Here is an 11,877-nt window from a genome sequence, read left to right on the forward strand (position 1 = left end):
AAAAAAAAAGAAAAGAAAGAGGTCAATGATGTTACATTAGTCAAATTAAACAATCTTAGACGCGGCAAAGAAATTAGGAATAATAATGATCTTTTCTATTCCCAATTGAGTATGCAATAATGCTAAGATCCAACTACGTATTATATCTTATTTATTCTCTATGATATCTAAGTCAAAATCAGCGGTTGAATTAAACAGCTGACAAGCACTTGATACAAAATTAAGTAATTAGGTGGGTCATCACAACAACAATAAACTATAAGATGTATTACAACCTTAATTAATATATAATAATAATCTTGACTTCATATATAAATCTCATTAATTAAATAACTTTCATACAATGTGTAGTTTTGACATTGCACATACAAGATGCGTGGGCTTAGTTAATTATATTACTATGCCCACCACTTATTTTATATGAATGAGAACCAAAAGAATCAATACAACAAAATATGAAATAACAAAGTAATTAAGGATGTGATCAAGTTAATTCATGTATATATATTTAGCTATCTATATAGTTTAGTAAAAACTCAGCTAACAGTTAACTTTATATAAAGTTGATAGTAGACGAGAGTCGTAAAATAACAATTTAATCAAACTGTCAAATTATTTAACGACTCTCAACTATCAATTTCATATAAGGTTAATTGCATATAAGTTTTTACGGTATAATATAATAACTATATCAAGCTACTAGTGTAAGTGACACCAGTCTGGGGCAACCAATCATCTCCAAGCAAGAAATTAGAGACAGTGAAATTTGATGCATCCGTAGAATTAATGACATGGTAACCAGCCCAAGTGACTCTATTGGCAGTGTTTGAACCGGGTCCATTGTTATCATACTCAGCATAATACAATGTACTCAATGCAAAATCACCATCCCATTCTTTCCACCCTTTAGAATCAACCACACTATCCATGAAAGTTTGCATGTAAACCGTCCTAGAGTATTGTTTCCACGGCCTACCAAGGTAGGTCGCGGCCGCGCCACTGTTCGCGGCCAGGTCATCACTCGGCTTGATTGTGCAATTATGAATTGAAATTCCAGTGTTTTGGTTTGGATCGGTTCGGCCTTGGGCGGTAATTGCATTGAATTGTCCACTCATTGGGAGTCTAGGGTATATGTTACAATTTTGGAACACGGATGCAGCATTACCAAAGATAAAGTCAACGGTACCATATATGTCACATTCTCTATAGAATTGTCTTAAAGAATGTGCATAGAGTGTGTCTTGGTACCCCTCAAAGCTGCAACTATAGAATGTGGATAGATCGGCCCCGTTTCGGAGTGCTACGGCTTGGTGTTTCACAGCGCCGGCAGTGTTCCGGACGGTGAAGTTCACTCCCACAAATCCTTGGCCTACCACGGCTGCAACATAGTCAAAGATATTATTAATTAAGATGAATGTATGATTTAATTTTAATTACTAATTAAACAAATAAATAAATTCAATTCAAATCCTAACTACTTTGCATTGATTGAGCCATTATTTAATTGATTTTTTTTTTCAAGACAATTTGGCAGGTGTGAACTGGATTCAAATTCTCTTAGCTTACTCAAAAGTAGTAATAGAAAAATTTATAAATAATTCTAAAAACAGAAAAGTTTTTGTAAAACAAATTATGTAAAAAAATTAGATGGAAACTCAAGGTGAAGTTTTACGTGAAGTCAACTGCACTTGAGTTTCAACTGCACTTGAGTTTCCACAGTCAAATTAACATATAAGATAAGCGTGAAAACAAATAATAGCGCATATTTATCATCCATAAAGTATGAAAATTGAAAACGATGTATCATTATACGTACCAAAAGTGGCGGAATTAAAGGTTGTCCAGCCATCAACGACACTTTGATTTCCTGTAATGATTGTTTTGTTGATTCCATCTCCAATCATCATCAAATAAGTCTTCTTTTTATCAATGGACACGATTTCGTCGTAAATTCCAGCAGTAACATAGATCAAGAAGTACCCGTCCGTGGACGAGGACTTGTTGGGTGCAACCGCTAAGGCATCATTGATGGTGGTGAAGTTTCCTGTGCCGTCTTGGCTAACGGTTACAATGCCGTTCACCTTCACCTGCGTCCCCACCACTGGTTCTAGAAGGTTCCGGCGGCTCACCGACTCGTAGATTGCTCGGGTTTGGCTCGACATCTGCATTGGAGGCATGCGACCATTTTTGAATCCAAGTTGCTTCCTAGTCACTTGAACTGAAGATGTTCCAACTTTGTTCTTTGTCTTTGGAACCCACCTATAAATCAAAATAATAGTCAAATAAATGAAAATATTTTAACTTCGTGTACAAATATTTAATTATATATTATCATATCAATCCAATGAATTATAACTTAAATTGCATAATTTTTTTATATTTATTTAAGAGGTTACAAATTAAAAATTTTTTAACAAAAAATTATTAAATAATTAAATTATTTAATATAATATGTGTTAATATTTAAATTATTATTTTTATACGAACATATTTTTATAAGAAAAATTGTCTCAAAATTAAGGTGACGAACGAAGCGAAGAACAATACTGACCCTTTAGTGAAGAGAGCAAGAGAGACACTATAAAGCTTAGTGTCATTAGAAAGTGGAACACTGAGTCCATTCTTGATACTCCAAGCTGAAGAAGCTTCTTGAAGCCCATCCAAGCATGTTTGTTGGTTCGTAAGAATGGCACTAAGAAGGTTCTGGATATCATCAGCCTGGTAACTCCCCAACACCCTCGTCGTCTTGTTCACCGTTTGAAACGAGCTCGTCAAGAAATCCAGGTTCAGTTCTCCAAGTGTCTTGCAATCTTGAAGTGCTCGAATCGCGGGGACAGAAAGCGTGTTGCTCCGTTGAAGATACTTGTTGACAAGGCTCAAGAACTTTGTGGCTTGTGAAATGGAGCTTTTAACTGAGAAGCGGCCATAGTAATAGACATTGGCGTTTTTTGTTGGAGGGAGAACGGATTTGCAGTAGTTTGGATCGGGTGTGGATTTGCATAGATTTGTTGGGGTGATTGGAGTTGAAGGAGGTGTGTCTGAAGAAGCTATGGAAGCAAAGAACAAAGGGAGTAGAAAGAGAATGATGAGATTGAGAAGCTTAGACATTGTTGGGTGTAACAATAACTTGTGTTTTAAGTTATTATGATGAGAGCGATGGAGTTTGATATTTATTTGAAGAGTGTGATGAGTGTTTTTTTGGTGATTTGGGTTTTGGATTTGAGTTGAATTTATAGGGGAGAAAAGTGAGGGATTTTTCTTTTTCTTTTTAATTAGATTATGATTTTGTGATTGCGTGATGGGTTTTTTAAGTTTATACATGCTGGCTGCCAAAGTGCAAACATACCATAGAAAGAAGACTAGTCGTTGTAAATGTGGCAAAAACTATTACTATAGAATAGCATATATAAAGAATAAAGAATAAAGCTCTTTCTACATTGAACGTAGTTTTTTTTTTTCTCTTTCTTATTTTTTTAAATATAATTATTTATATATCTCCATTTAATAGTTTAATTTTTGAATAAATAATTGATTTAATTATTTTCTTAGTCTTTATCATTTTATCAAATTTTAAATTAGGTCTTTATATTTAATTTTTTTTAATTGGATCTTTACATTATTTTTAATTTTATAATTAGATCTTTTTCATGTAAAAAACGTTAAAATTAATAGAATACTTCTCTCAAAAAATATGTAATTAAAGATTTAGTTAGGTTCTTAATTATAGATACCTTTATTTTGTGAAAAAAATATTCAATTAACTCTAATATTTTTTATACTAAAAAGGATCTACTTACAAAATAAAAAATATATATATATAGACTTAATTAAAAAATATATATAAAAATTTAATAAAATTATAAAGAACAACAAAATAATTAAACTTAAATAATCTTATGATATAATATTAATAAAATTTGTATGATTGAAATTTTTTTATTTTTTCTATACTAAATTATTAATGCATACACTTCTACTTTTAAATGGACTTAATTATTCATCTTATTGGCATTAACATTTTTTAACTAATCTAGAAATTAAAATTCAAAGATAACTATCACTTTAATACATCATTGTCTTTGGTTTTGTGTTTTGTGTCTCTTGTAATTTTTTTTCAAATAAAATTCTAATATTTGTTTTCATGACGGTGTTGTATATATGCACTGTAGAGCAGCTTAAATTACGTGTGTGAAGTCAACTAAAACAATTGTCTGATGCGCGTTGATCCCTACTACCGTCACATAAAATCCGATAAAATTTGATAACAATTAAGGATGGAAGGATGTTATATATTTATTTATTTATTATTATTACCTAGCTGTATGCAAAGTTTCTAACTTGGACGACGGGGTCAATATATAATAGGATCATGCATTCAACGGTATATATATGTATGCATACTTTCTAACTACTCTCAAATTAATACTTTATTTAATTAGATTATATTATTGGCGATTATATGTGGTAATGGATTTCCCACTAGAATAATTAACTATTAAGATTTTCGGTGATTAGAAATCATTAAATAATTATGAATCATAAAAGTTTTAAAGTTAGATTTAATGTGTATGTTTGGGGTCATGATCTATTTTAGCGGATGTAATTATTTTTTGAAATATCTAGTTAGTTTTTTTTTTCTTTTCTCCAAAAGCATTGTTATTGCTCAATTTATAGATATTGAAATTTGCAAGGGTTGTATATGTATATTGACAATATACATTATTCTTATTCCTTTAGCATTTATCAATGAGAGTTTGAGTCATATATTCTACGTATCTAAAATATCAATGCTCATGTTTGAACCGCTTAAAAAGTTTTCCGTAATCAGTTGTATACTTGTTTAATTTCATGGAATATCTAAAATTTTATAGTAATGGATTATGACGTCATTATAAAGCTAAGGTTTACCACAAATTAAAAGTTTTAAGTATTAATATATCTACTACGTATGTATACGTCGTAATATATATGGACAAATGTTAATGGCTTAATGCGTACCCAAAAAAAAGAAAATGTAGCGTTTTTAAAAATTTAAAGCCTAAATAAAAAATTTTAAATTCTAAATTTAAGTTATTAATATAAAATATAATGAATAGATGGTTAAAATTTATTTAGGTAAAAGAAAATGCAGCACTCTTTATTTAATAAAGAGCATTTAAAAATAAGCGTAGTATACAATCTAAATTTCTAAATGCACCTTGAATTCAAGTAGTTAATACTTGTATTTGTTTAGATGCAATTTAATTACATATATAGTTTAGTTAATGATGATGAACATTGTAAATTAGCTACTAGGTCCAATGTTATTTCAGATTAGGAAGACATACAATATATATAAATATAATACATAAAATTAGAGAAAATATTGAAGGGGCCAAGGGACAGTCAGAAGGGATGGAAAACGTTTGGTAAAAGTTTGCCTCCTTTTGGTATCAATGCATTTGGAATTATATACGTATTGTCAATAACATGCCTAACTAGTTGCATTGCATGACTACTCATAAAGTACCTCTTCATTTAATAATGAAAATTAGGCAAATCTGTGACTTTTAACTTGGAACCACATTCAGAAAATAAGAAAACTAACGCTGTTATTAATTTTATTAGTTATTTTATAATATCATTATAGTCAGATATAATTTATAGAAGGTGCAAAATATAAAGATTGATATAATTTGGATTTATGAGTGGAATCAGATCAGGTGAACTTGCCAAGGGTCTGGTCTGATTTTAATTTTAAGTTTTTTATTATTTTAATTTTTATTTACGTAGGATTGAATTAATCAATATAATCAGTGATTTATTATCAATTGAATCAATGATTCAGTAATTTAATAGTTTGATCAGTTTAATCACAGGTTCGGTTTTAACAATTATTATATAATTGATTTAATTTATCACACATTTTTTTATTAAAAGAAGAGAGGCCGAATTAGTTAGTGTGTATTTCTAAAGTTTTGATTAGTGTATTTTTGAATAGGTCCTTTAATGTGATAAATTAAAGTTTTGTAATTTGAATCCATTGGCCAATTATTGGTTATCCGGACACAAAAAAAAAAGGTTTATTATCCAGATGGTGTGCTTTATTAAAAAGTATAAATATTACAATTATATACATCTATGCCATATTTATGATATATTAATATATTATCATTTAAAAAATTTAGTGTTTTTCTATAGCGATAGAGTGTTTTAAATCAATGTCAATGTATGTCATCAGAGCATTTTTATGACTCCAAAACAAAGAAAGAGATAATTATAACTATACAACCCAGTTTGTTGTATACTTTACATCTTAGATTTAAAGGTGAAGATGGTAGTTTGTCAAAAAAAAAAAAAAAGATAGAGGAGTATAAATGAGTGAAATTCACAATTAATCTATAGAAGTGAAATAAGTGTACGTAAAAAAAAAAAAAAGGAAAAATACTCTACTTACGATATACTAGTTGAAATAATTAAGGCTGATTTGGATCGAAAAATAGAATAAGATAAAATATTAAAAATAAAATAAAAAAATAAAAATAAAAAAATTAGTATTTTTTTTATATTTATTTGATAATAAATTAAAATAAATTATAAAAATTTTAATTTATTTTATTTTTTATTTAAAAATTTAAAAAATAATATATTTTATTAATATTTTTATATTTTTTATTAAAATAAATATAAAATATATGAATTTAATATTTTTAAATATAATTTTATATTTTTATATTTCTGTTTCAATATTTTGTATCTATAAATAAACACCCTTAAAGTATTGTGATGATAAAGGGATCAAAGTTTAACTAAATCCACAAGATTGGACTATGATTTAATGAATATCCTACTTTATTTGCAAATCCAAATAAAACAAAACAAAATAAAACCAATCAATGAATAAAGAACTACCTACGAGAAGATTGATGCAATTTGGACTAAGATGATTGGTTACATATATGTTTGATAAAGAAGAGTACTGTCTAGGATCTACTTTTGACCTTAGGAAAAACCTTTATTATGAATTTATGATTCTAAACGCGTAAAGTATTTGTCACCTCTTGGAAATTTTACAGAAATAAATGTCCCTACATACATATTCCCTACAAACCGTTGAAGATCTTAGAACCTTTCAATATAAAATGCCAAATTTTGCAAGCTGTGTCACAAGACAACTGAGTCAACAAATTATATACAGTTAAGACTTCACTCAACCATAGAAATTAAAGTCTAGCAGCATAGAAAGACCGAAAAAAGCAAAGTCTACCAGTATAGTAGTATAGTATAATATGCTTGTAATAAATGTTACACAATTTTTAGAGAAAATGACAAATTTACTTTTTAGTTTGCAGACATTTAAATTTTTGATAATTTAAAAATATATTTAAATCATTGGCCTCTTCAAAATTTGGACATATCGATCCTTGAGTCTCATTTGTTTAATTTTAAAAACTCTCTTACGTGTACATCCGTATCAATCAGATCAGTACAACGGGAGTCACGCTTGATTTTTCCGTTAAATTTGACAGACCCAAGTGAATATAAGGGATCAATATGTCTAAATTTTGAAAAGGTTAAAAATTTAAATGTATTTTCAAATTTTCGAGAACTTAAATATCTTCGAATAAAAAATTTAAGGACTTATTCGTTGTTTTCTCCAATTTTTATTATTCTAAAAATTTTAAATTAATAAAAAATATAAAAATAATTATATTTTTAATATAAATATTTTCTCTTCGTACAAAAAATTTAGCTTTTTGAAGGGTGATTATTTAATAAGAATAATTAAATTCCAAATTTTTCATCATATATATATATATATATATATATATATATATATATATATATATCATTTTATAAAATTATTTTAAAAATTTAAGTTAATAAAAAAATACAATAAATAGAAAGGAAAAAAATTAGAGAGCCCCACTATCCCAGTTCTAGCCTTGGAAATTGAACGCGGAAATGATTCATTATTCATATATGTGGCGGTGTTTGAAAATGTCACGAAGCTTCATCTAACATAGGTCTGCATTATTTTGCATGAATGCAATTTGACATTATACTAATATATACATTATGATATACACTACTCTTCTGAGTTAACAGTGCACTGTTAACTACTACATTTTGAAAACGGATATTAAAAATGGTTTTAATATGAAAGAATAAAAGAGTATTGTAATTAGAAGTCAAATTTAGTATATTGACTTCATTTAGTGGGTAAGAGAAAAAAAATAGCAAATTTAAGTTTTAAAAGTAGAATTTAAATTTGATATACTGACAATGTAAAATATTTTATATTGTTAATTATATTCATTTTTTAAATAATTATTCACATAATAAATATAAAAAATAATTATTTTTATTGATATGATATCATATAATTAGATATAATGTAGGTGTAAAATTATTTTATAAATAATACATAAAAATTAAATTATTTAAGAGTATGTGTTATTACTTATTAAGCCATCATGCATGCATCTTAGTGTGCACTGATTAATTAATCAGGAAGAATAATAATGAAAACGTAAAGTTTTAGATGATGATTTTATGGAAAAAGTGCAATCATGGTGTAATGATTATGATTATTTAGAGAGCTATAAAGGAATTAAGTTGGATAAGCACCATATCAAAATCAAAACCTAATAGATATATAATATTATTTCCTGTTGATTAGAATCTCATTGCGTTCAAATTCAAGAACACTATAATAATTCTTCTACCCGTAACTAGCAAAGCAATAGTTTATTATTACTTCCTTTTATTAGATGATGAAATATTTTATTTGATTTAAAAGTTCTTCGCCTGTTTTAATTCCCATATATTACGCTACCATTTTGGTTAATGGTTTTCGTTACAAGACAAAAATGGCGAAAACGGTGAGATGATAGAATTGCATTCCTATTGTGCGTTTAATTTGTGATTTTAATTCGTGTTTTTAACTTTAGTGTTTTTTATTTTTAAAAAATAACAAAAAAAGAAACAAATAATAAAATTTTATTATTTTTTACAATATTTTAAAAATATAAAATATTAAAAAATAAAATAAAAAGCACACCTACCAACTCTCTGTATCTGTCTCTCCCTTTTAGAAATTCAGAAAATTATATTAAAATTTACCATAAAAATGATAGCCACTCCAGTGCTAATTTTCCACAAAAAATCAGACAAATGATTTTTTTTTTCTTTGGAAAAAAAAAATGTTCTCTTCAATATATCGTCCCTTTTTTTTTGGATCTCTAGACATACACAAATCAAATTCCGTCTTACTAGTAGTAATTGAATAAAAATATGACAAAATTTAGTTAATATGAATTTCGGATGTCATTATATTTCCCTATCAAGATTAATGAAGAAGATGTGATCTTTATTAGCTTACTTAACACAGAATTAATAAGCTAATTACAAATGGCTTTTGCGTGAAGTTATATCATGTTATCTATTGCTGGATTCTAATTGGGTAACAACTAACGAACTAAAAGCTTAAGCCAAAAGCTAAGGTTAGTTATCACTGTAAATTTGCATAATTATATTGCATCGGTAATATAACTCAACGGAGCTATATAATGTGGAGCTGAACTGCTTACTAATAATATTAAGTATAAAATACACACAATATTTATTATAAAATACTACTTAGTATTTATACTTAAAGTATCTTTGTTCAACTTTTCTGGAATATTTGATTTTGAAAATTTTTTATGATATTTTATCTATATTTTGCATATAAGATATATTAAATTTATCTTCCTCAAATAATAAAAAACACTTAACAACAGATTAATATAATTTTTTCAATTATATATATAGATTTAGAATTTTATATCCATATATTTCTTTAAGTGCAACAGTATTTTTTAAATATTCTATAAATAGTATATGAAATTAAAAATAGTAAACAATTTAAATAATAAATTACCCAAATAATACTTTTAGGACAATCTCATAATTTTAGTATTGATATGATTTATATGAGTAAATTACCCATAAATAACTAAAATAGTTACTTATTATTTATCTTATGTCGAATTCTTTTGTTCTGAATAATAAGGATCAAATTTCAAATTTTTAAATTATAAAAATTTTAATACTATATCATGAACTATGTTATTTAAAAATTTAAACTAATTAAAAGAGATACAAACAATTTAAAAAGTATGCCAATAAATAAATTCAAAAGGTTATGATTGGAAAAAAAATTGTCTTCACATACATGACTTTTTTAAATTGGAATTTATTTAAAAACTCCAAAAAAGGTAACACGTTTTCTAGACCGAAAGAGTATTCAAATATAGAGTATTAATTTTAGTGAATTATAATCTTCAATCTCCAAGTTGTCATGTTAGTAGATGAGGTTAATTAATTAGTTTATTATTGATCCCTAGAATTGAATGACTGCATAAGAGTCAAGATGTAAATAAACAAGTCATAACTATTGATAATGAGTGATGGGTACTGAAAACGATGGTTTAGTCCTCAATTATAAGTAGATATCGCGTTTTTAGTTTTGAATATTAATGATTATATCAAAGCTTGAATAGGTAATAATTTCAAAAGAATTTGCTAACAAGTCAACAAGAGCGTTTGTTTAATTTTGTCACCAAAAAAAAAAAAAGAAAAGATTTTAGAGAAGAGAAATTCATTTAAAGGGAGAAGAAAGGTTTAACACTAATAAACCTCATTATTTTCTTCCCTTTTCCTCTAAATAAACCCAACTTATTATATAATATTCGTTTTGTTTGATTTGTTCCTTAATTTAATTATGAGAAAATTTCACTTCCCTCCCAGATGCTAAAATAACACTCCCCTCTCTTCTATTTTATAAATATACATTCCCCTCCTTTCTAACTTTTAAAAAACCTCATCTTTAATCTATTTTAAATTTTTTGTGTTAACTAATATTAACTTTATCCATTTTCTAAGAAAAAATAAATTATTTTTTAAAAAAATACCCATTAACAAAAATCTTTTTTTATCATTAAATTTTGCTTCTCAAAATATCCTTTAATAAATTATTCTTTTATTAATTAAATTGTATTTTTAAAAAAATTTAATAATTATATTTTTTTTTCTCTAAAATACTCTTCAATAATTTTTTAATTATTAAATTATAATTTTACCAAAATTTTCGTAAACAATTTTTTTATATTTTACTATTAATTTTTCAATATATATATATATATATATATATATATATTATTTTAATATTAAATAAAAAATTTTAGTAAGATTATTTTTCAATATCAATATATATTAATTGTTATACATATTAACAGTGATAAGATTTTTTATTTAATATTAAAATAATATATATTGATATCGAAAAATTAATAGTAAATATAAAAATAATTGTTAACAAAAATTTTAGTAAAATCACAATTTAATAATTAAAAAATTATTGAAGGGTAGGTATCTTAGAAAAAAATAATTTAATTATTAATTTTTTTGAAAATATTTTGGTAAAAATACAATTTAATCAATAAAAGAATAATTTATTAAAGGGTATTTTGGTAAGTAAAATTTAATGATAAAAAAAATTTTGTTAATGGGTATTTTTTCAAAAAATAATTTTTTTTCTTAAAAATAGATAAAGTTAACATTATTTAACACAAAAAATTTAAAATAGATTAAAGAGGAGGTTTTTTAAAAGTTAGAAGGGAAGAGAATGTACATTTATAAAATAGAGGAGAGGAGAGTGTCATTTTAACATCTCGCAGGGGAGGGGAGTGGAATTTTCTCTTTAATTATTTAATTACTTTTATTAACCAACAAACAGTTCTGCAATAAAGAAATTAAAGTTGTATATAATTCTATTTTAACTTAATGCTCGTATCAAAACTAAATAAAAAAGTCAAGCCTTGTAATTAATCAATTTTTGGTTACCCTTCAATT

The 11,877-nt window shown here is 26.0% G+C and overlaps 1 protein-coding gene across 1 annotated transcript; it reads right to left on the minus strand.

The window, feature by feature from the left end:
• Positions 1–280: 280 nt before the first annotated feature.
• LOC112728566 (probable pectinesterase/pectinesterase inhibitor 41) lies at positions 281–3,364 on the minus strand. The gene is made up of 3 exons (XM_025778757.3): positions 2,552–3,364; positions 1,817–2,259; positions 281–1,378 (listed from the first exon to the last, which is right to left on the minus strand). Exons 1-3 carry the CDS (start codon positions 3,319–3,321, stop codon positions 687–689), a joined length of 1,905 nt encoding a protein of 634 aa, XP_025634542.2. The 5' UTR covers positions 3,322–3,364; the 3' UTR covers positions 281–686.
• Between the last annotated feature and the right edge of the window lie 8,513 nt (positions 3,365–11,877).

The sequence above is a fragment of the Arachis hypogaea genome, chromosome 12 (genome assembly GCF_003086295.3).
Source record: "Arachis hypogaea cultivar Tifrunner chromosome 12, arahy.Tifrunner.gnm2.J5K5, whole genome shotgun sequence".
NCBI lineage: Eukaryota > Viridiplantae > Streptophyta > Magnoliopsida > Fabales > Fabaceae > Arachis > Arachis hypogaea.

What these genes read in the sequence shown, in the direction of transcription:
- LOC112728566 (XM_025778757.3), bottom strand. Translation starts at nt 3,321, where the DNA reads ATGTATAAACTTAAAAAACCCATCACGCAATCACAAAATCATAATCTA. An exon ending in CTTGCTCTCTTCACTAAAGG is followed by an intron (nt 2,260 to 2,551) that starts GTCAGTATTGTT and finishes TTTGATTTATAG; the next exon opens with GTGGGTTCCAAAGACAAAGA. An exon ending in CTTTAATTCCGCCACTTTTG is followed by an intron (nt 1,379 to 1,816) that starts GTACGTATAATG and finishes ACTATGTTGCAG; the next exon opens with CCGTGGTAGGCCAAGGATTT.